The sequence below is a fragment of the Myotis brandtii genome, unplaced genomic scaffold (genome assembly GCF_000412655.1).
Source record: "Myotis brandtii unplaced genomic scaffold, ASM41265v1 scaffold73, whole genome shotgun sequence".
In the NCBI taxonomy this organism is placed as follows: Eukaryota; Metazoa; Chordata; class Mammalia; order Chiroptera; family Vespertilionidae; genus Myotis; species Myotis brandtii.
Genome location: NW_005370886.1, coordinates 818,806 through 841,418, shown reverse-complemented (window position 1 = coordinate 841,418; position 22,613 = coordinate 818,806). Strand labels below are relative to the sequence as shown.

General features: G+C 40.9%; 1 protein-coding gene across 7 annotated transcripts in view; it reads right to left on the bottom strand.

The window, feature by feature from the left end:
• ARHGEF9 (Cdc42 guanine nucleotide exchange factor (GEF) 9) overlaps window positions 1-22,613 on the bottom strand; it is a 204,287-nt gene that overhangs the window by 42,473 nt on the left and 139,201 nt on the right. For all 7 annotated transcript variants that reach the window (XM_005882609.2, XM_005882611.2, XM_014530266.1 and 4 more), the window contains 2 exons: window positions 21,380-21,511; window positions 3,026-3,269 (listed from right to left, as the gene is read on the bottom strand). In XM_005882609.2, coding sequence (XP_005882671.1) covers window positions 3,026-3,269; window positions 21,380-21,511 — 376 coding nt within the window. The remainder of the gene's footprint in view (window positions 1-3,025; window positions 3,270-21,379; window positions 21,512-22,613) is intronic.

Genomic DNA, 22,613 nt, shown 5'->3' with positions numbered 1-22,613 from the left:
GGTTTTTAGTTTCTTTTTTAAAATTAATTATTTTATTATTTGGTCTACAAATGAAAGTCTACAATTAAAGTAATCCTGTGTAATAAAAGGCCAGGGACCATAAGCGTAACGACTGGAATGACCACTCAACCAGTTGCCATGAAGTGCATTGACCACATCTCGGTCCCTCCCCTCCCCCACCTCCTCACCTCCCTACCCCCACCTGCAGGTGAACCTGGAACCACAGGGAAGCAAGTGGGTGGTGGCAGGGCAGGGTGGGACTGGGGACTGGCGAGCAGGCAGAACAGCTGACCTCTTGGTCCCTCCCCCCGGCCTGCAGGATCCGATGGATCAGCAGTGGTGAACGGGGGGAATCAGGGTGGGTGGCGGGAGGACTGGGCTGGCTGTCAGGCATTAGGATCCCCAGCTCATCCCTGGCTTCTAGGGGGCTCAGGCCAGTGGGAAAGCGGGCACTGGTGACTTCACCTCCATGAGCATGTGCTGGGCCGGCTGCTGATGGAAAACGCTGCCCACTTGGGGCCGCTCATGCGGGTGCCACTGCTGCTGCTGCTGCTGCTGCCACTGCTGCTGGGGCTTGCAGCACTGACAAAAGCTGGGGGTGTACCCACAACCCACCCGCCCCGGCATTGGAGGCAGCCTGGGACTGGCGAACGAGCAGAAGATGGTCCTGATTGCTGGCTAGGTCTAGGGACTCTACCACAACGATTTCGTGCTCTGGGCATCTAGTTTAGTTATAATCAGGAAAACAAACAAACATTTACTCTTTAAAAGACAAACATTGGCCTGCCAGGATTGAACTTCTGTAAGCTTTTCTATTAGAGGCAGATTCTCAAAGTTATAGGTCATTAGGACATTGTGCGTGAGGCATCGTGTTTGAACCATAGAGAATGGAGGAGATATTCAAGTTGATCTAGGGGCTTCAGAAAGCACACTAAGAAAATTCCTTTAATATCCCTAACAACCTATGCAATGTCAAAGGCTGCTACTGCTGCCATTGGGAGAAGAAGCCAGTAGCATTTCTGTACCACTCCACATCATGCCCCAAATCAGTGCCCATAAGCTAAAAGCAATTTGACACCAATGGGACTCAAAGTGAATTATCAGTATGCATTTTAACTAAGACGTGAGAAGACTAGGATAAGACTAAGCAGTGTTTTTCTAATTATATTACCTTGCTTTTGGACCATTTCAATCCCCTACACTTAAGGATAGGAGAATCCAATTGTACCAGAACTCAGTGGGTAGGCTCTTTTTTCTACAGGCAGTTTCTACAAACTTGAGCGTAAAAGTATTTTAAAGTACAATTCTACTCCCATTTGGAGTGATGAAAAAACAGAAACTATTTTTTAGGGAATTACAAAGCCTGGATTTTTATATTTTTATATTAGAAATGCATGACTATGGGCAAGAGACCTGATAGTACTTTGTAAACCACACAACTACTTCCAATGGAGTGTAAATCCCATTTGGGAAGCAGAATAAAAAATATCTCTCCAAGCTATATCATTTGTGGAAAAGGGGAACACTCTCTCATACAAAAGAGTATGGTTTAGTGTGAATGGAAATCATGCAAGTGGTTATGATTTTAGAACCTATTTATTAATTTATTTCAAAATATTTTCATACAGAGGGTATGATATATACATTTACATTAATTGTAATCTATATTCTATGAGCATTTAAAGTGCCCTAATCAGGAATGTACACTCTAGAGGTGATGTTTAGCAATATTAAACACTCAGAAATCTTTCCTATCGAGGCCACTACTACCAGCCATTTAGTCACCTTATGCATGAAGCCTAATTAGCCTAACAAATGTTAAAAATGAACTTTCATCCCTAGCTGGTGTGTCTTAGTTGGTTGAGTGTCATCCCATGCACCAAAAGGTTGCTGGTTCAATTTCCGGTCAGGGCACATGCCGGGGTTGCAGGCTTAATCCTCAGTAGGGGGTGTGCAGGAAGCAGCCAATCGTTGTTTATCTCTTATATTAAAGTTTTTCCTCTCTCCCTCTCCCTGCCTCCCTGTCTAAAAATCAATAAAAACATATCTTTTTAAAAATGAACTTTGCCCATCAGCAGATGAATGGATTAGAAAACTGTGGTACATCTACACAATGGAATACTATGCTGCTGTAAAAAAGAAGAAATTCTTACCATTTGTGATTTCAGAGAGGAAGGGAGAGGGAGAGAGATAGATAAAAACATCAATGATAAGAGATCAACCGAAGGACTTGTATGCATGCATATAAGCATAACCAATGGACACAAGACACTGGGGGGTAGGGGAGGCCAGGGGAAGGTCAAGGGGAGAAAAAAAAGGAGACATATGTAATACTCTTTGTAATACTTTAAGCAATAAAACAAAATTTAAAAAAATAAATAAAAATGAACTTTCATTGGGAAAGTGAATGCTATACAAGATGTGCAGTGGCCACAAATGTCTTACAGGCACCTTAGCCCTCACAAAGACTGGGTATAAGAATCCAGTAAGTCCTTTAGCCTATGCCTTTCAGAAGGAAGCCTAAAGCTTAAAATTGAAAACAGATGCTATGACTTGACCTTCATGAAAGGATTCTGTCATCAGACTCTGACTAGAAAGTTAGCTGAATCCTGTCACTATATTACCAAATCTGCCTTGACTAACCTTTCACAGAAGATTCCATCATGTATCTAAGATTAGAATTGAGACTGCATTGAGATTACAGCATAGGCTGTATAACTACTTTCATGTTGTTTTGCTGATAAATGTCTGTATGTTTGAAAGAATTGAGTCAGAGGTTTGCTTTCCATGTAATAGTTTTATCTAGTAATGAGACTGTAGAGGAAGCTGACCTGTAACTCACTTAACCCTAACTAAGGGAAACTACTGGTATCTACCAAAAAGCACCTAATGGTAGGGAACCAACAAAGTCGATTAAATCAGCTTGCAATATAATCTTCCTTCTGCCTCTAGAGAAATGAAAACTATTTCCAATCCTCTATGTTCTTCATAACCATATTCTTTGTTCTCTTCTGAAGTCACTTACCAATTTTTTCATCTTCCTGTACCATTTTCCTCTCTTCTCTGAAAGCCCTGAGCCAGCGTATCTTCTCCTCCAGCTTCTTGGCAAAGAATAGGTGCACCTCCTCAGTCTCCTTGTTGTGAAGTTTAAAGGCATTCTTCATGCTGACATTAAAGTCATCATCTCTGCCATCTTCAATGTCTACTACCTCATATTTATCCATGTCAATGCGGCCTTTGTAGTATAGGATGTCTCTCCGAATCAGGTCCTAGGTGGGAAGAAGAGAAGACTTTGTTAAAGGTATGTAGAGAGTGGTACCAAGAGAGTTGGCACATAGGCACATCAGAATGCTAATACTGCCAATGGGAGCTGTTTTGGTCTCAATTTGGGCACATTATCTTAGTGTTGTGGGGATTTTTGGAGAAGGCCTAGTATGGAAGGAGAAATGGGGATAAAAATTAATAAAGAACTTCATATATTGACATGGATGAGTCTTACAAATCTTATTGTCTGAGAAAAATAGAAGTACATATATACAAATAGTATATTGCTTATCTGTTATTATCATAGTTGTTTTGCTCTTGAGTGCACAGAATTAGATTAATCCTAACTCAATCTATGAGACACTCATCATTAGTCTATGAATAGTGCTCTTATTTCTATATTTATTTACTTAATTACTTTTTTAATATTTTTATTGATTGTTAGAGAGAGAGGAAAGAAGAGGGAGAGAGAGAGAAACCTTGATGTGAGAGGGAAACATACATCGGCTGTCTCCTGCATACCCCCTACTGGAGATTGAGTTCGCAACTTGGGCATGTGCCCTGACTTGGAATTGAACCAGCACAGTACAATGCCCAACCAAGTGAGCCACACTGGCCAAGGCTAATTAACTACTTTTAATAATGTATTAAGTTTTGGTGAACCCATTACACAATCCAAAATCTATGATGACAAAGCAAACTCCATCTCAAATCCCATGCTCATCATTCCCTTAATTTCTATATAGTTTATCTCATCTATATTTATTTCACTTATATAAGGTTTAAAAACATACAAGTTGCCACATGTTTAAGGATACATACATATGTACAAAAACTATAAAAATACAACAACAATACATGAGAAATTCAGTACAATGATAAGAATGGGGAGAGGCAAGGAAGGGAGAGAAGGGAAAAAGCAGAAAAGGAGAGGAGGAAGACCATTTGTAAAAATATTTCTAAAATTGAATAGTAAGTACATGGGTGTGCATCATGATTTTCATATCTTTTTGAATGTCAAATATTTCATAAGTTAAAAAGAAGAGAGACAGATGAAATAACCTGTGGGCCTATGGAATATAAAGTCTGATGAGGGTCTCTGAGTGGTCTTTCAGTGTCTTCTCTCAGCACTGTCCTAAGCTTCCCCTGAGAGCACACCTAATGCTGGGACGTGTGGTGTGGCTGAGTCTGGTGAAAGAGGACCCCAGTGAGCTCTGTCCAGACAGATGTACTCTATTAGTAGCAGGAGCCCTTTCTGGCCAATTATCCCTCCTGTTGGCCTATACTTGGACTTTTAGACAATTTGATAGAGTCAGAAATGCTCATTAACTTTTATTAATATGATATGGTTTGATTAAACTATTTCCATTCTACTGAATCGCCTGACATGACTCATTTCTAAGCTGCAGACTATCTGCCAAGGATTTGCCTTTGGCCATGGCCACATTCCCAATCCTAACTCTTCACACTGCATGGTAAACTGGGCTTTTTGGTAGGGCTGTGGAAGGCTGTCCTTAAGGATTTCCAACATAGCTCTGTCAATCTTGAAGCTTCAGGCTGGAAAATAGAGATCTTATTGAATTGCTTTGCAAAAAATAATCATCACATGGTACTTTTTCCTCCCATAATAATCATTCACATACATAAGCTGTGAGTACATTTGGGTTCTGATCTGTTGGGTGTCCCTGGCATCAAGTTCACAGGAGAAGAAGAGGTCATCTACAAAGAGTGGGCAAATGTTTCTCCAAGCCTCTTTCATAGCCTGGGTTCCTTTTATCATCAGGCTCAATCTGGCCAAAAGAATGGATTGGCTCCCATGTGCTGACTTCCACATCCTCAAGAACACTTTGTGGAAATATACATTAAAAGTGGGCTCTGTCAGGTTAATCTAACTACAAAAGCAGGACAAGCTTAGAATGGATCAATATAATATAGTTTGATCTGTAAAGGCTTAAAACCTGCCTTAATACATAATACAACTACACATAGACCCAGTAATCCAGGTCTGGACCACACAGGTGGGTAACCACTATGCTAGAATAAGACAGTCTCAAACTCCCTTTATTCCTAACTTCAGCCTACAGCTTCCTTTCTCTCTGAGTTGGTGTGTCATAATCATTGTCAACCTTCAAAACCTCTACTAGTTTCCACAAATGGAAAGGATGTACATCAAGCATGTCAAACTCAAAGGCTAACACAGGCCAAATAAACAAGGTTTAAGTTTATGTGGGTTGCAAAAAAAACAAAAGCTACAAGCTTCAATTTTCATAGAAACGTAGGTTTATTTCGGTAGAGACATGCTGAATACAAAGGGCTGAAATAAAAGAATAATCATTAACATAAAATGATAGAATATTTTAATAAAAATTAATACTTTTTCTTGAGTATTAACTTACCAGACACTGAATAACTGCACAAATTAATAAACATAATGCAAATAAACCTATTTTTCTTGTTTTCCGAAAGCGAAATATTTCCTGTTGCGCACACCAAACAAGTCAGTCCAAGACTAATGATGTGGCAATTGGCTGCTAAAATATTAGCTGCTAGTGTTAGTGGAGAGAAATGGTGCGCCAGCGCATGAGGGAAATGAATGCAACACGATTATAGTAATCAGTCATTAGCGACTGTTGTAGTTCCTTATTAATAACTAAAGGCCCGGTGCACAAAAATTTGCACTCGGGGGGGGCGGGGGGAGGGGGGTCCCCCAGCCCGGCCTGTGCCCTCTCGCAGTCTGGGACCCCTCGGCAGATAACGACCTGCTGGGTTAGGCCTGCTCCCGGGTGGCAGAGGGCAGGCCCAATCCCTAAGTGCAGCCCCTGGTCAGGCTCAGAGCAGGGCCGATTGGGGAGTTGGGGTGCCGCCCCATCATGCACAGAGCAGGGCGGATCGGGAGGTTGCAATGCCACCCTCAGTCACGCTCAGGGTAGGGCCAATTGGGGGGTTGGGGCACCGCCCCCTGTCACACTCAAGGCAGGGTCGATGGGGAGGTTGCGGCGCCACCCCCTGTCACGCACAGAGCAGGGCCGATCAGGGGGTTGGGGCGCTGCCCCCTGTCACTCTCAGAGCAGGGCCAATCAGGGGGTTGGGGCGCTGCCCCCTGTCACTCTCAGAGCAGGGCCAATCAGGGGGTTGGGGCGCTGCCCCCTGTCACTCTCAGAGCAGGGCCAATCAGGGGGTTGGGGCGCTGCCCCCTGTCACTCTCAGAGCAGGGCCAATCAGGGGGTTGGGGCGCTGCCCCCTGTCACTCTCAGAGCAGGGCCAATCAGGGGGTTGGGGCGCTGCCCCCTGTCACTCTCAGAGCAGGGCCAATCAGGGGGTTGGGGCGCTGCCCCCTGTCACTCTCAGAGCAGGGCCAATCAGGGGGTTGGGGCGCTGCCCCCTGTCACTCTCAGAGCAGGGCCAATCAGGGGGTTGGGGCGCTGCCCCCTGTCACTCTCAGAGCAGGGCCAATCAGGGGGTTGGGGCGCTGCCCCCTGTCACTCTCAGAGCAGGGCCAATCAGGGGGTTGGGGCGCTGCCCCCTGTCACTCTCAGAGCAGGGCCAATCAGGGGGTTGGGGCGCTGCCCCCTGTCACTCTCAGAGCAGGGCCAATCAGGGGGTTGGGGCGCTGCCCCCTGTCACTCTCAGAGCAGGGCCAATCAGGGGGTTGGGGCGCTGCCCCCTGTCACTCTCAGAGCAGGGCCAATCAGGGGGTTGGGGCGCTGCCCCCTGTCACTCTCAGAGCAGGGCCAATCAGGGGGTTGGGGCGCTGCCCCCTGTCACTCTCAGAGCAGGGCCAATCAGGGGGTTGGGGCGCTGCCCCCTGTCACTCTCAGAGCAGGGCCAATCAGGGGGTTGGGGCGCTGCCCCCTGTCACTCTCAGAGCAGGGCCAATCAGGGGGTTGGGGCGCTGCCCCCTGTCGTATAACAGGATATTGTAAAAATTAAGTTATGAAATTTTTATTAAAACATTTCTTACATATCGTTATATTGGCTAGGCCACAAAAATATTTGTTGTGGGCTGCGAGTTTGACATGCTTGATGTACATGATCTTAAAGCTAAATTAAAAGCATCAATTGAATCTCCTATTGTTTTAGTTTTGTTTTGTTTTGGAATTTAAAGATAACAAGCAACGATAGAGAATTCTGTTTCTGTGACAGGAGAACAGGGCTAGAGATATATGTCATTAAAATTAGGCCCAGCCGGTATGGCTCAGAGGTTGAGCATTGACCTATGAACCAGGAGTTCATGGTTAAATTCCTGGTCAGGACACATGCCTGGGTTGTGGGCTCGATCCCCAGTGTGGGGCATGCAGGAGGCACCAGTCAATGATTCTCATCATTGATGTTTCTATCTCTCTCTTCCTCTCCCTTCCTCTCTGAAATTAATAAAAAAATATATTTTTAAGAAATCACTTTCAAAAAAATAAAATTCCCCCTTTGCCTGCTCTTTCTGACTCCTCGGTGGGGTGAATATGAGTTTTCAAGCACCAGATTAGTCATAAGGTCAAGTGTAAGGATGTGATAGGAATGAACCACTGATCGGAAAATCCAATTACAAAGGATAGTTATGACATAAAGCAGCATGAAACAATGGAGAGAGTTAGAGTCCAAAACCATGCGTTTAACCTACTGTGTAGTCTTGTGCAAGCCATATAACCTCTCTGAGCCTCAATTTCCTCATCTAAGAAATGAGGGGAGTCATCCTTACCTTGTAAAATGGTTGTAAAGCTCAAATCTAAACATGCAGTTACCAGGGCATGATGAAACCTACCCCTCTATTCTTTTAATATTGTTTTTTTAAATTTTATCTTTATTGCTGAAAGTATTACAGATGTCCCCTTTGTTTTTCCCCCCATTGACCCCTTCCACCCCAAATCTTCTCCTCCCAGGCCTTCAGTACACTGTTGTTTGTGTGCATTGGCTATGCATATGTGCATATAAGATTCCAGGTTAATCACTCCCCAACCCTCACCCCTGCCTTCCCTCTGAAATTCCTCAGTCTGTTCCATACTTCTATGTCTCTGGATCTATTTTGTTCATCAGATTTCACAAATGAGTGAGATCATGTGATACTTATCTTTCTCTAACTGGTTTATTTTGCCTATCATAATATTCTACCTGTCCCTCCGTGCTGTCTCAAAGGGTAAGAGGTCCTTTTTTTTTTACAGCTGCATAGTAATCCATGGAGCAAATGTACCACAGCTTTTTTATTCACTCATCTACTGATGGACACTTGGGCTGCTTCCAAATCTAAGCTGTTGTAAGTTACACTGCTGTGAATATAGGAGTGCATATATTCTTTCTGACTGGTGTTTCTGCTTTCGTAGGATATATTCCTAGAAGTGGGATCAATGGGTCAAATGGGAGTTCTAGTTTTAATTTTTTGAGGGAACTCCATACTGTTTTCCACTGTGGCTGCACCAGTCTGCATTCCCACCAGCAGTGTACTAGGGGTCCCTTTTCTCCATATCCTCAATAACATTTGCCATTGGTTGATTTGTTGATGATAGCCATTCTGACCAGTGTGAGGTGATAACTCATTGTTCTTTTAATTTTTTTAAATATATTTTATTGATTTTTTTACAGAGAGGAGGGGAGAGGGACAGAGAGTTAGAAACATCAATGAGAGAGAAACATCGATCAGCTGCCTCTTGCACGCCCCCTACTGGGGATGTGCCCACAACCAAGGTACATGCCCTTGACCGGAATCGAACCTGGGACCCTTGAGTCTACAGGCCCATGCTCTATCCGCTGAGTCAAACCAGTTAGGGCTTAATTTTATCTCTCAGATGATTAGTGACTTTGAGAATTTTTTCGTATGTCTCGGCCTTTTGTATGTCTGCTTTGGAGAAGTATCTATTTAGGCCCTTTTCCCATTTCTTAATTTCATTGTATGACTTTCTTTTGTTAAGTTGTATAAGTTCCTTGTATGTTTAGAAAATTAATCCTTATCAGATGTATCACTGCCAAATATGTTCTCCCATGTAAGAGGGTCTCTTTTCATTTTTTTTGATGGCTTTTGCTATGCAGAAGCTTTTTATTTTGATGTAGTCCCATTTGTTTATTTTCTCACCATTTATTGAAGAGAATATCTTTACAGCACTGTATGCCCTTGCCTCTTTTGTCAAATATTACTTGAGCATAATGGTTTGGGTCAATTCTGGGTTCTCTATTCTGTTCCATTAATCTATATGCCAGTTCCTGAGCCAGTACCAGTGAGTACAATGTTGTGAGTACAATGGCCTTGTAGTATAACTTGATATCTGGTATCGTGATTCCTCCAACTTTCTTCATCTATTTCAAGATAGCAGAAGGTATTTAGAGACCTTTTTTGGTTCCATATAATTTTTTTGAGTGTTTGTTCTAGATCTGTGAAATATTCCATTGCTATTTTAATAAGGATTGCATTGAAGCTATGCATTGCTTAGATTTATAAACATGGTATATTCTTCCACTTGCTTATATCTTCTTATCTCTTTTTTCAAGGTCGTGTAGTTTTCGGAGGGCAGGTCATTTTATTGATTGATTGATTGATTGATTTATTGATTGATTTATAAAATATTTCTTACTGCTTTCAGTGAGGAAGGGAGATGGTGAGAGAGACAGAAACATCAATGATGAGAGAGAATCACTGATTGGCTGTTTTCTGCATTCCCCACACTGGGGATTGAGCCTGCAACCTGGGCATGTGCCCTGACCAGGAATCTAACCATGACCTCCTGGTTCATAGGTCAATGCTCAACTACTGAGCCATGCTGGACGGGCAGGAGGGAAGGTCTTTTAATTCCTTGATTACATTTATTCCTAAGCATCTTAATTTTTTTGTTTCAATGGTAAATGGGATTTTTAAAATTTTTCTTTCTGATAGTTCATTATTGGTATATAAAAATGACATGAAAATCTGGGTGTTACTTTTGTATCCTGCTAGATTGCCAAATTAATTTATTAGTTTTTTGATATAACTAGTTTAGGGTTTTCTATGTACAATATCATGTCATCTGTGAATAATGACTATTTTACTTCCTCCTTTCCAGTTTGGATGCCTTTATTCTTTCTCCTTGTCTGATCGCTATGGCTTGGTCTTCCAGTACTATGTTGAATAAGAGTGGTGAAAACAGGCATCCCTGTCTTTTTCCTGTTCTTAGGGGAAATGGTTTTAGTTTTTACCCAATGAGTATGATGTTGGCTGTAGGTTTGTCATGTATGGCCTTTATTGTGTTGTGGTATGATCCCTTTATTCCCACTTTGCTGAGAGTTTATTTTTATATAAAAAAAGGTGTTGGATTTTGTTGAATGCTTTTTCTGAATCAATTGATATGATCATGTGCCTTTTCTCTTTCAATCTGTTATTGTGCTGTATCACATATATTAACATGATAAGCACCAAGCCTGTTTTGTCTTCCTTTCCATTTAGCCCGCGATATCCGATTTCACCGATATGCTGGTGGCACCTGTGATTGACCGGTCCAGATGGAAAGTATAGTGTTAGTCACTGGTGACTGACATGGCACTTAATGTGTTAATCTGTGAATATTGTACCAGCCTTGTATCCCCAGAATAAATCCCATTTGGTTATAGTGTATGAACTTCTTAATGTATTGCTGGATCCTATTTGCTAATTTTTTTTGAGGATTTTAGCATCTATGTTTATCAGGGGTATTATCCTGTAATTCTTTCTTTGTAGTGTCTTTATCTGGTTTTGGAATTAGTATAACGTTGGCTTCGTAAAAAGAGCTTGGAAGTGTCCGTTCCTCTTTGATTTTTTAGAATAGTTTGAAGAGGATAAGTGTTAGTTTTTCTTTGAATATCTGATAAAACTCCCCTGTGAAGCCATCCAGACTAGAGCTTTTGTTTCCAGGGAGGTTTCTGATTACTGCTTAATTGCATCAGTACTTACCAGCCTATTCAGGCTTTCTGAATCTTCCTGATTGTTTTAGAAGATTGCATTTTTTCTAGGAACATGTCCATTTCATCCAGGTTGCCCATTTTGTTGAAATATAGTCATACATAGTATCTTTTTACGATCCTTTGTATTTCTGTCGAGTCATTTGTAACTTCACCTCTTTTGTTTCTGATTTTGTTTATTTGGGTCCTCTTTCTTTGTTTCTTGAGGAGTCTGGCTAAAGGGTCATCAGTCTTGTTTGTTTTTACAAAGAACCAACTCTTGGTTTTATTGATCTTTTGTATTATTTTTTAGTCTCTATGTCATTTATTTACACTCTGATCTATATTATTTCCTTCCTTCTACTTACTCTGGGTTGTTGTGAGATCATTTTCATTTGTTCCCAGGATGGTTTTTATTTCTTCCTTGAGCTCTTTGGTAACCCTTACACTGTTTAATGACATGCTATTTATCCTCCATGTGTTTGAATGTTTTTGATTGCTTTTATTGTAGTTGATTTCTAATTTCATGCCATTGTGGCCCAAGAAGATGCTTGATATGATTTCAACATTTTTGATCTTGTAGAAACTTAGTTTGTGTCCTAAAATGTGGTCTAATTTGAAAATGTCCCATGCACAATTGAGAAAAATGTATAGTTTAGTTTTGGGGAGAAATGTTGTGAAAATATCAATTAATTACATCTGATCTAGTGTGTCATTTAGATCTCTGTTTCCTTCTTGATTTTTTTGTCTAGAAGATATATCCAGTGATGTCAGTGAGGTGTTAAAGTCCCCTACTATGATTGCATTGGTGTCCAAATCTCTCTTTAAATTCCCAGAAGTTTTTTTTTTCATATATTTGAATGCTCTTGTATTGGGTGCTTATATTTTTACCAGAGTTGTATCCTCTTGTTGTTTTGATCCTTTTAGTATTATAAAGTGGCTTTCATTATCTATTGTTATGGCCTTCACTTTGAAATCTATTTTGTCAGATATGAATACTGCTACCCCAGCTTTCTTTTCATTTTCATTTCCTGGAAATATTTTTCCATCCCTTAAATTTTATCCTGTGTGCATCCTTTGTTCTGAGGTGGGTCTCTTGTAGACATCATATATATGGATGATGTTTTCTTATTCATTCAGCTAATTTATGTCTTTTGATTGGAGCATTTAAGCCATTTATACTTTAGGTTGTTATTGATAGGTACTTATTTATTGCCATTTTTATTTGTTATGTCTGTGTTCTTCTCTTTCTATTTCTTCTTATTATTACAGTCCCTTTAGCATTTTTTGAAGTTCTTCTTTGATAATAAACTCCTTTAGCCTTTTTTTTTTGTCTGTGATGCTCTTTATTTTACCTTCAATTTTGAATGATAGCCTTGCTAGATAAAGTAGTTTTCAGTTTAGTCCCTTGACTTTCATTCCTTTGTATACTTCATGCCATTCCCTTCTAGCCTGAAGTGTTTCTATTGAGAAGTCAGCAGACAGTTTAACTGGAGCTCCATTGTAGGTAACTTTCTGTCTCTCTCTTTCAGCCTTTAAGAATCTTTGTCTTTAATGTTTGTTATTTTAATTATTATGTGCCCAGGTGTGGGTCTTTGGGGTTTCATCTTTATTGGGACTTTCTATATTTCCTGAGCTTGAGTGACTTTTTTTTCCTTCACCATGTTAGTGAAATTTTCTGCCATCGTTTCTTCAAACAGGTTCTGTATTCCTTTATCAGATTCTTCTCCTTCTGGTACCCCTATAATGCAAATGTTGTTACATTTCATGTTGTCTCAAAGCTCCCTTAGGCTCTCCTGCTTTTTAATTTTTGTCTTCATTTGCTGCTCTGAATGGGTGTGTTTTTTTTTCTACCTGGTCTTCCAATTCGCTGATTCATTCCTCAGCTTCTTCTAATCTACTGTTGAACTCTTCCAGGGTGTTTCTGTATTTTAGCTATGTCACTCCTCATTTCCAATTGATTCTTATTTATTATTTCAAGTTCTCTTTTCATGTTGGTATAGCTCTTATTAAGTCCTTTATAATTCTCTTTAAGTTGCTTGTAGTTGTCACTGAATTGTTTGAGCCAATTTATTACTATTACTTTGAATTCTTTATCTGACAAATTACTTGTCTCCATTTCATTTAGTTCCCTTTCTGGGGATTCCTCTGTTTATTTCATTTGGGGGTTGTTTCTTTGTCTCCTCATTTTTCTGTCCCTTAGTATTTGTTTATATGTATTAGATTAAACTGCTATGCCTTCCATTTTTTTCTGGGGTGGTCATATGTAGTAGGTGTTTTGTGGGACTTAGTGGTGCTATTTCTTAGATCTCCTGAGTAGCGTGCTTTAGGAAAGCCCCTTGCCTCAGTGATTTGGGTTCTTCTGTGTAGTTGGGTCCTGAATTTTATTGCCCTGTATGTAGATGGAGTCTCCTCTCAGACTGGCTGACTATGTGACTCACCGTCATCAATGTTGTGTGAGCTATTGTGGAGGTGTGGATCGAACAGAACAAAGTACAGCACAAGAAAACATATAGTAAAAGAAACAAAACAAAAACATACACAAGATCCCTACAGCCACAACAAAACAACCATAAGAGAAGAGAGAATTAAGAAAGAGAAAAGAGAGCAAGAATGATAGAAAAAAAAGAAAAAATATACGAGGAGAAAACAAAACAAACCAACAAACACATAAAAACACAAATGAAAAAAAAAGGTGGAGGGAGAATATGTGGATGCAGAGCTAAAATAAAGAATATAAGAATAAATAATTAGGGGAATAGGGGAAGAAAATAGTTTATAATAAAGGAGGAAAAAAGAAAATTAAAGAAAAGAAAGAAAAAAATCTGAAAAGGAAAATACAAGAGAAAGCAGATAGACCTAAAATAATAAAAGGAAAATAAATGAGAAAGCAGGAGAAAAAGAAAAGAGATGAAGAAAAGAAAACAAATTTAGTAGTGAAAAAAAGTAAAACATTGAGTATTAAAAGGGAAGAGAAAATTTATATATATATGCTTTAAACAATAGAGACTAGAATAATAACAAATCAATAAAACAGATAAAGAAAATTTAAAAAGGGGAAAGAAAGAAAATAAAGAGAAAAAAATTTTAAAAAGTAAAAGAAAAAAAGGGAGGAAAAAATAGAAAAGAAAACAAAAGTGAAGTGGTGTTCATTTCAGCAGAGTTTAGTGCCCCATGGGAGATTCCTTTGAATCTTATTCTTCTGATGACTGTGGCTGACTGTTCTGCCTGCCAATTCTGGGCTTCCTGTGAGGTATTTAGGTGCTAACCACTGTCAGGAAGTGTCCTCCTTTGGCTTTCAGCAACCTGCTTGAAGCTCCAAGCGATCCACCATTTGTGTCTCTCTCCATAGGACTTGGCTGCAAGCATGAGAGGCCAGGACTGGGTCATCAAACTTGCCCTGGTTCCCCAGGCTCTGCCTCTGATCACCTTTGACTGCTAGGCAGCTGTCAAACTTAATCACTCAAATATCTGTTTCTGAAAGGGCTTTAGGTGGGGGAGGTGCTGATTAGCTTTCAGGGAATATGGCTGGTGTGTTTCCCTGTCCCAGAGCTACTCCTCCATGAGCAGCCCAAAATATTACTCTGCCCTCAGCTGGACAGAGATCCTTGTACAGAGAAAAGTGGGTTGGAAGGAAACCTGGAGTTTTATCAGTTCTCCCATGCAGTGAAAGTAGGAGTCTGTTTCCCAGGAGAGTGGGGCAGATGGCTCCTCCCCCAATCTAGTTACTGAAGTCCCCTAAGACTGTTTGGGTTTTGCCTCTGCTTTTGTTTCCTCTGAAAAGGTCAAAATTCAGGGTGTTTCAGGCAGGGCTCCTGATGATGGGACAGGCTGTATCAGCTATGGTGGGTTTTTGCCCCCCTTTTCTGCCCTGAGGCTACTGGGAGTGGCCAGCTCCTCTCAGGAAAAATGGCCATTTGGGTTTGGGGACCTACAACCAAATGAAGGATTCCTGGCTGCTGCTTTTCCACATCTTCCCATAATGCTTCCCACCCCAGCCTCTCCTTAGGCACCTCTAGTCTGAGTCACTGCATCAAAGTATTGGTAACTTTAAATGAATACTACTGTGCTCTGGTTTAAACACTCACACTCACACACACACACACACACACACACACACACACACACACACACACACAGAGAGAGACACACACACAAAACAAATAAACAAAAAACCTGAGCCCTAACCGGTTTGGCTCAGTGGATAGAGCGTCGGCCTGCGGACTGAAAGGTCCCAGGTTCTATTCCGGTCAAGGGCATATACCTAGGTTGCGTGCACATTCCCAGTAGGGGGTGTGCAGGAGGCAGCTGGTCGATGTTTCTCTCTCATCGATGTTTCTAACTCTCTATCCCTCTCCCTTCCTCTCTGTAAAAAAATCAATAAAATATATTTAAAAAAAAAACAAAAAAAAACAAAACCTGAAACTTCAGCTTTCTCTCTGGATGTCTCTGGTCTACTGGCTCCAGACTCTGCTGTGGCCAGCAGCCCTGTGGCCTTTCACAGCTGGATGATACATAGGCAGTGGATCTAAGCTTTGGTGCTCCAGACTGTGGAGCTCAGCCTGAGTTTTGGGCCTCTATCTAATGAGGGGACAGACCCTCCCATAGCCAGGAGCTCCCTCCTCACTCTTGTACTGCTAGCCTGCCAACCCTGGAAACTGGGTCGGCTCCTCTCGTGACCTTGACCTTCCTACCAGTCTCCAGCTGTTTTCTGTCTTTCTTAGATATAAGTTTCCTCCTCAGGTGGACCTCAGTTGGTAATTCCAGGTGAATGTTCTCCAATTTAGTTGTATCTCCAGTGTGGCCCTGAGAGGAGGTGCATGAAGGTCTGCCTATCCAGCCTCCATTTTTTCTCCTATTTTTAATATTGTTTTTGTTAAAAGTATTTTTACGAAAGGTGAATTATTACCTAATATATAAAGCATGAATATGTTGCATATATGTGTAAGAGTTCCAGGAACTAGCTTTGGGGAAAGAGGCTAACTCAAGTAACTGGACATTCTGGCTATGGGAGACTTGCTGTCTCTCAGCCATAAAAATCCGATCTCCACTTGACCTGTTTCGAGATAATCATCAGAATGGACTGTGCTGACTTACATGTAGAGAACTTTCAAACACCACCCTCCTGATTTCTTTGTTTTGCTTTCTCATTCCCTCCCAATAAAAACCCCTGCCTGCACTGAGAGGTTAAAATGGGCTTTCGGATGCAGTCCCCTATTGCCTCAGGCAGCTGGCACTTGAATAAACCACTTGCCTTCTCATTAGCACCTGTCTCATGAATTTGGCTTTTGTTGCGGCAGGCAGTGGAACCTGCATTCAGGTTACAAGGAAGTCAAGGTTCTCATAGACATGGTCTGAGCTTTCTTGCTCCCAGACCAATGTTCTGTATTATTTTAGAACTCTTTTTGATAAACCTAAAAATCTCCATGCCCCCTTTAGTTCATTTAAGCTTCCAAAGTAAGTTAAATACTGTGACTGAAAATAAATCAAAGTTAACTCTGAACATTTAAAAATTTACATAGCTACCCCACTATCCCTGGAAATTTCACATACCCCTTTCAGGGTGGGAGTGGTGTGGTGGTGGTGGATGGCAAATATTATTTGCCACTCATCAAGTCACAGATCTATATGTGGGCTCACACTAATACCTCCTCCTTGCCCCAGTGATGCTTCCTATTTTAATACAACCAGCCTTTAAAGTCAAATTCACACATTCTTCCTCCCTAAAGAAGTTTTCTCTGACTGTACCCTCTAGCTCCTCACTGTGGTTTCCCTTTTGTGAATGCTAGCACAGACTATACACCCTTACACAATTGACACTCAGCTACCACATTGTTGAGCTACATTTGTTCTGTTTCACAGCTTTTAGTTTTGTCTTCTCATTTAACCTGTGCCAAGCACAGCACCATCCTTGTCTTGTCTCACTCAGCAGTTGTCCTAGGAAAGACAGTGGACAAAGCCTGAGAGGTTTTTCTGCTCATAACAAAGAGACAACCTCTCTGAACCCTGGTTGCCTATGGTCCTATCGGAAACAGGCTGTTACATGCCATTTGTTAATGGTTGACTGAGAGTTTTCATTGGGACACGGTGAAATAAGTGCTCAGAGATGCTATCTGGGTTGCCACAAGTTCCCTGCCTAAATAGGGTTGTTTCCAATAGTATATCACCTTTCCTCCTTTTCCCTTTCAGTAATATGAGATGGAGGATATTAAGGAAGTTTTACTTCTCCAGGAGAGCTCCAGATGTCTGCAGACAAGCATCCTGGCCCTAACCATGGCTCTAGCAAGGAATCTATCCCCAACCCTGACATTGCATAATTGAAACAGATGGGAGCTATTTGAATTTGGACTCACTGAGTTTTCGTTAGGTTTAGTAAAATACTGTAGGACATTTTGTACAAATGAGAGATAATGTAATCTGGGGAATGCAACTGTTCAGAATTGTAGTCTGACTGTCAATAAGGTCCTCTCTGCTTCTTTAGATGGTTATTACCCCCCTAGCCTGAGTCACCCTGGTTTTCTCTCCAGATCCTGGGGAAGGCACAGGGACTGGGACTGGATTTATTTTTCTCATTATTTCATTTCAGCATCAAGAGTACATACTTATTAATAACAAAATAATAATAATAATGCAACAGTGAACACAGCATAATTTATGTGCCAATTCTATTCTAAATGCTTTGCCTTTTTCTCCAGCTTTATTGAGGTACATATTTAAGGTATGCACTGTGAAGTAATTACCACAATCAAGCTAATTAACATATGCATCACCATTTTTTTGTGATGAGAAAACTTAAGTTCTACTTTCTTAGTAAAGTTTAAGAATACAACGCAGTATCACTATGATCACTATGCTGGTACATTAGCTCTCGAGAACTTATTCATCTGGTATAACTGAAAGTTTTTATCCTTTGACCAATATCTCCCTATTTCCTCCACCTCACCAGCCCATCAACAACCATTCTACTCTCTGTTTTATGAGTTCAAATGCTTTAAATTGCATATATAAGTTAGATCATATGGTATTTGTCTTTGTCTTATTTTATTTAGCATAATGCCCTCCAGGTTCATCCATATTGTTGCAAATGGCAAGAGTTTCTTCTATTTTCAGGCTTAGTAATATTCCATTTCGCATACCATATTTTCTTTATGCATTACTCAGTAGCTAAATGCTTTTGCGTTTATTAACTTAAATAATCCTCACAACAATTCTACAAGGAAGGTACTGTTGTAATCCCATTTTATGAGGAACTCTAAACATAGAGCAGTTAAGAAACTTGTCCAGAAAAAAAAAACTAAATGGAAGAGCTGTACCTTGAGTCCAGGCTATCTGGCTCTAGAATCTATGATTGTTCAACCTTCTGGATACTGCCTCCCAATAAAAATTTGCTGAATAAATGATTAGTAACACTAAATATACAATGGCTAGTATTTACTATGTACTTACTATGTGCCACTCACTGCAATTATTTTGTATCATTTGACCTTCCTTACTTCCCTTCTATGTAGACATGATTATGATTCTCATTTTGCAAATGAGGGGATAATAATAGGCACAGATAATTTGTCCAAGGTCATGCAGCTCATGGAAAAAAAAGAAATTTATTCTCTCCTATCTAGCCCTAGAATCCATGCTCTTAAGAGTAAACTTCATTGCTTCCTACTAACTTAGAGGGTTCTTCTCAAAGCCTCCTGAGATAAATTTTTATCATGTACCTGCTTTGACACTGAGGAAAAATAATTATTTACAGTTAAAGCACTGCCCAAGGTTAGACTAATTAGTAAGAGACAGTAGAGTCTAGGACCCAGTTGTTCTGGCTTCAACTCCTCATCTTCTTTCTCTCTATCCCCATTTCTGTTGCTATGTTTGCATTTCTAGTTGTCCTGAATGGCTCATCCTCCAAGTCGGGCCAATCAGTGCAAGAAGAAATGGCCCAAATGCAGAGAGTTACTTGAACAAAAGAAGTCCCTTCTCTAGCATCATTGAATTCTATATATGACAAAAATAACATAAATATCAAGTAATCATGACACAGGAGACAACAGAGCACATCCAGACTAGCACTATTGACAGAAGATACAAGACAAAGTCTGTTTGGGCAACTTCAGGGCTGTAGGAAATTTAGTGGATAAATGACTGAGGAGAGGAGAAATGGGTTCTCCTCCCTTTCCCACTAAAAAGTGAAAGGGCAAACATGGAGAAAAGGGGAAAAATCCCCCAAAGCAGCAAAATAATTTCCAGTATAGCTATGTCAGAAAAAATAACAATACACATGCATAACTAAAATATCAGGGCAATGAGATTAAGAGGAGCAGAGCCAGCCATCATAGAGGACAGGAAAAAAGAGAACAAATAATCTTATTTATATTTTTCAAAAGAAAAGTGACAAGAAAAGAATGAGGACAGCAAAAATTAAAGAACAGATCACATAATTAGAAGTCACTGGTATCTTCACATCCACTATAATGGCCATTTAATTCATAAACATATACATATATATATGTGTATATAGATACACACACCCTCTAAATCAAGCTACACATTTTTAAAGCTGCTCTTAGTGGCTCAGGTAATCCCAATTTCCAATGTACACTATGGGAAAGATTTTGCATAATAATTTGCAAAATGGGTAAGTTTTTGCAATAAATCTTGAGTTAATCCTCAACAATTCCGTCTCCTGATTTGATAGATGTCCTAGGAAGAATTGGGGGGGCGGGGCGGAGCTAAGAAGAGGCCTGGTATTTGGCTAAGTTCTATAGTCATAAAAGTTCCGTCTTCCAGGGTCAGCTACAGACCAAGATAATTATTGTATCCATTAACCAATCCACTATTGGTTCTGGAGCTGGCATTCAAAGCTTATCTCCAACACTGAGGCACTTTGACTCAAAACTCAATTTGTTCTCTCAATCCACTGTCAAAGGCATATGGACAAAGTTTTGTTTGTTTGTTTATTAAATATATTTTATTTTTTTACAGAGAGGAAGGGAGAGGGATAGAGAGTTAGAAACATCGATGAGAGAGAAACACCGATCAGCTGCCTCCTGCACACCCCTCACTGGGGATGTGCCCACAACCAAGGTACATACCCTTGACTGGAATCGAACCTGGGACCCTTCAGTCTGCAGGCCGACACTCTATCCACTGAGACAAACAAGTTAGGGTTATGGACAAAGTTTTAATGAAACATGTGGCACACACAGAGAACAGGGTGCTTAAAAACAAATGTGTAGCTCATGTCTCAAGACGGCTGGAAAAAATTACAATTTTAATCTAGGTATCTCAAGACTCACCATTCCTCTTCAGATGCATTTACTACTGGATAAGGTTAAGAACAAAGGGACTGGATGATGGAGTCAGAGCCAAGGGTAGGACAACAAATTTAGAAAGTCACTCTAAGCATTCTTTGGTTTTTCCCTTCTCTTTTATTTTCCCGTGTCCAAAATTTTTCCCAACCACTCCCTGGAGCCAAAAGTGGTCTGAACTCCCTATGCTGAGAGAGAAAGTGAGGGGAACAGTATACCTTCGGAAGAGAGGAACAGTATATCCATCAGTCTGAGAACATATGCCATCCTCCTACCTGCCAAGGATTGGAGACCATGAAACCAACACTCACATTGAGTCAGCCAGAGGTCAATGACAAGAGTAAGATATCTCATCAAAAGGATTACAGAGAATGGAGGGTGGAGAAAAGCATAGTCAAGAGTTATAAGAAAGTGATACAACTTGTGTAGAAAATAAGTAAGGGCACAGGGGAAATTCCTGTACCACAAAAGTACATACCTGTCAGGGAAAGGTAGGAGGACCCTTGTTGTTTCTTGGGGCAGTGAGGGTCCAGATGGCTAGAGCCATTGGAGTGGAAATAGGGTGAATTTGCTCAGGGAAGCCACTATTCACCAACTGGGATAGAAATATTTAAATATTTTTAATGCCTAGTGTAAACCAGTAGGCTATCAGCTCTGGGTGGAAGATAGTGGAGAAGGATCACCAGGGGCAGGAGGGTAAATAGTAAAAATGATACCAAGACAAAAATATCCTATCTTCAGAGTTTCACTGCCCAAAAGCCAGCTTTACTTACAATATTCATGCCATACCAGTGATCCCGATATGGAATTGCTGTCAATCTCCTGTCTGCTTTTGACCCATAAGTTTTAGCTCACTTTATTGAGAGTTTGGGGATGATAAAGGGGGAGAGACTGGTGCCCCCTGAAGTGCCCATATTCCTCAGGGAAGAAGAGGGTGTGATTACCTTCTTGCAGAGGACCATCTGGTGGTCAAACAGGAAGAAGACCCGCTGTTGGTTGCGGCCATAGGGCTGGTAGATCCAGGCCATCTCCCCAGTGTAGATCAGCTCCGAGCTCCTGTCTAGGATGTCCTCACCCTGGGAAGGACATGTGACAGTGAGAGGTAGCCAGGCAGGAGTGATGGACCCATCACCTGCCTGGAGGCACCTAGGGCTATGCATAATCTGGGGCAGGAGTAGAACAGAAAGGACTGGTGGGAAAGGAGGGATGAAGGGAGGGACTCCTGAGAATCCTTGAAAGGCTCCATGAGCTGGATCTGGAAAGACTAATACTCTTATTCACCCTGAGGCCATATGAGCCCAGGGCCACCTAGAACTGCTATAGTCAATTGCCCTCTGGCCCTAGGGGCACCAGCTGCCATGAAGTTCATTCTCTAATTTGGCCTCTTTTTCTCTATGAATCTCTCTCTGCCACAGTATTTCATCCCAGCATTTGTCTTTTAGATGCTTTCCTGTATCTGAAGGGTAAGTCTGAATAGGTGGTATAAGTCTCTCTGTTTTTTGGATGAGAAAAAGGGGACAGGGGAGAGCAAGAAGGAGATGATAATAAAGGAAAAGAGAAACCACTCACCCTCTTACAATAGTGTTTTTCTTCCTCTAATAAGTTATTAAAATATATTGATTAAATAGAAAACTTTATGACCACATGCTTCCTTGATTTATTATCCAGAGAGTTGGAAACAACTCCTCCTTGTTATGTAGAGTCAGACACACAAAAAAGCACCAAGACACCTGCTTCCTAATTCTTTAATTCTATAGTCTCTAAAGGCTCCTTTTTTAATGGTAATTCTGCTAGGTCAGAGGTATGTGGTAGGTCTGTCAGATGCTAAGTTAGACTTGGAACCTATTTTCAAGGATCTTACATCTTCAGTGGATAAGACTAATAGAGATGTACTTGGAACTCATGGAACACAAGGCAAACAAAATCAAAGCCATGAGCACCAGGATGTGTGTTCCTGGGCCTATGTGCAGATGGGGACAAAGAGCAGTGCCCAGGATTAATACTTACTGAGCACCTATATTGGTCAAACATTGTGTTACACTTTATCTCTTCTAACACTCACAGTTGCCCTGAGAGATAGATATTCTTGCTCTCATTTTATAGTTTGAGTTACAGAGAGGTCAAGTGATCAGCCAAGTTTATCCAGCTAGTTAGCTACAGATCTACAACCAAACCTCA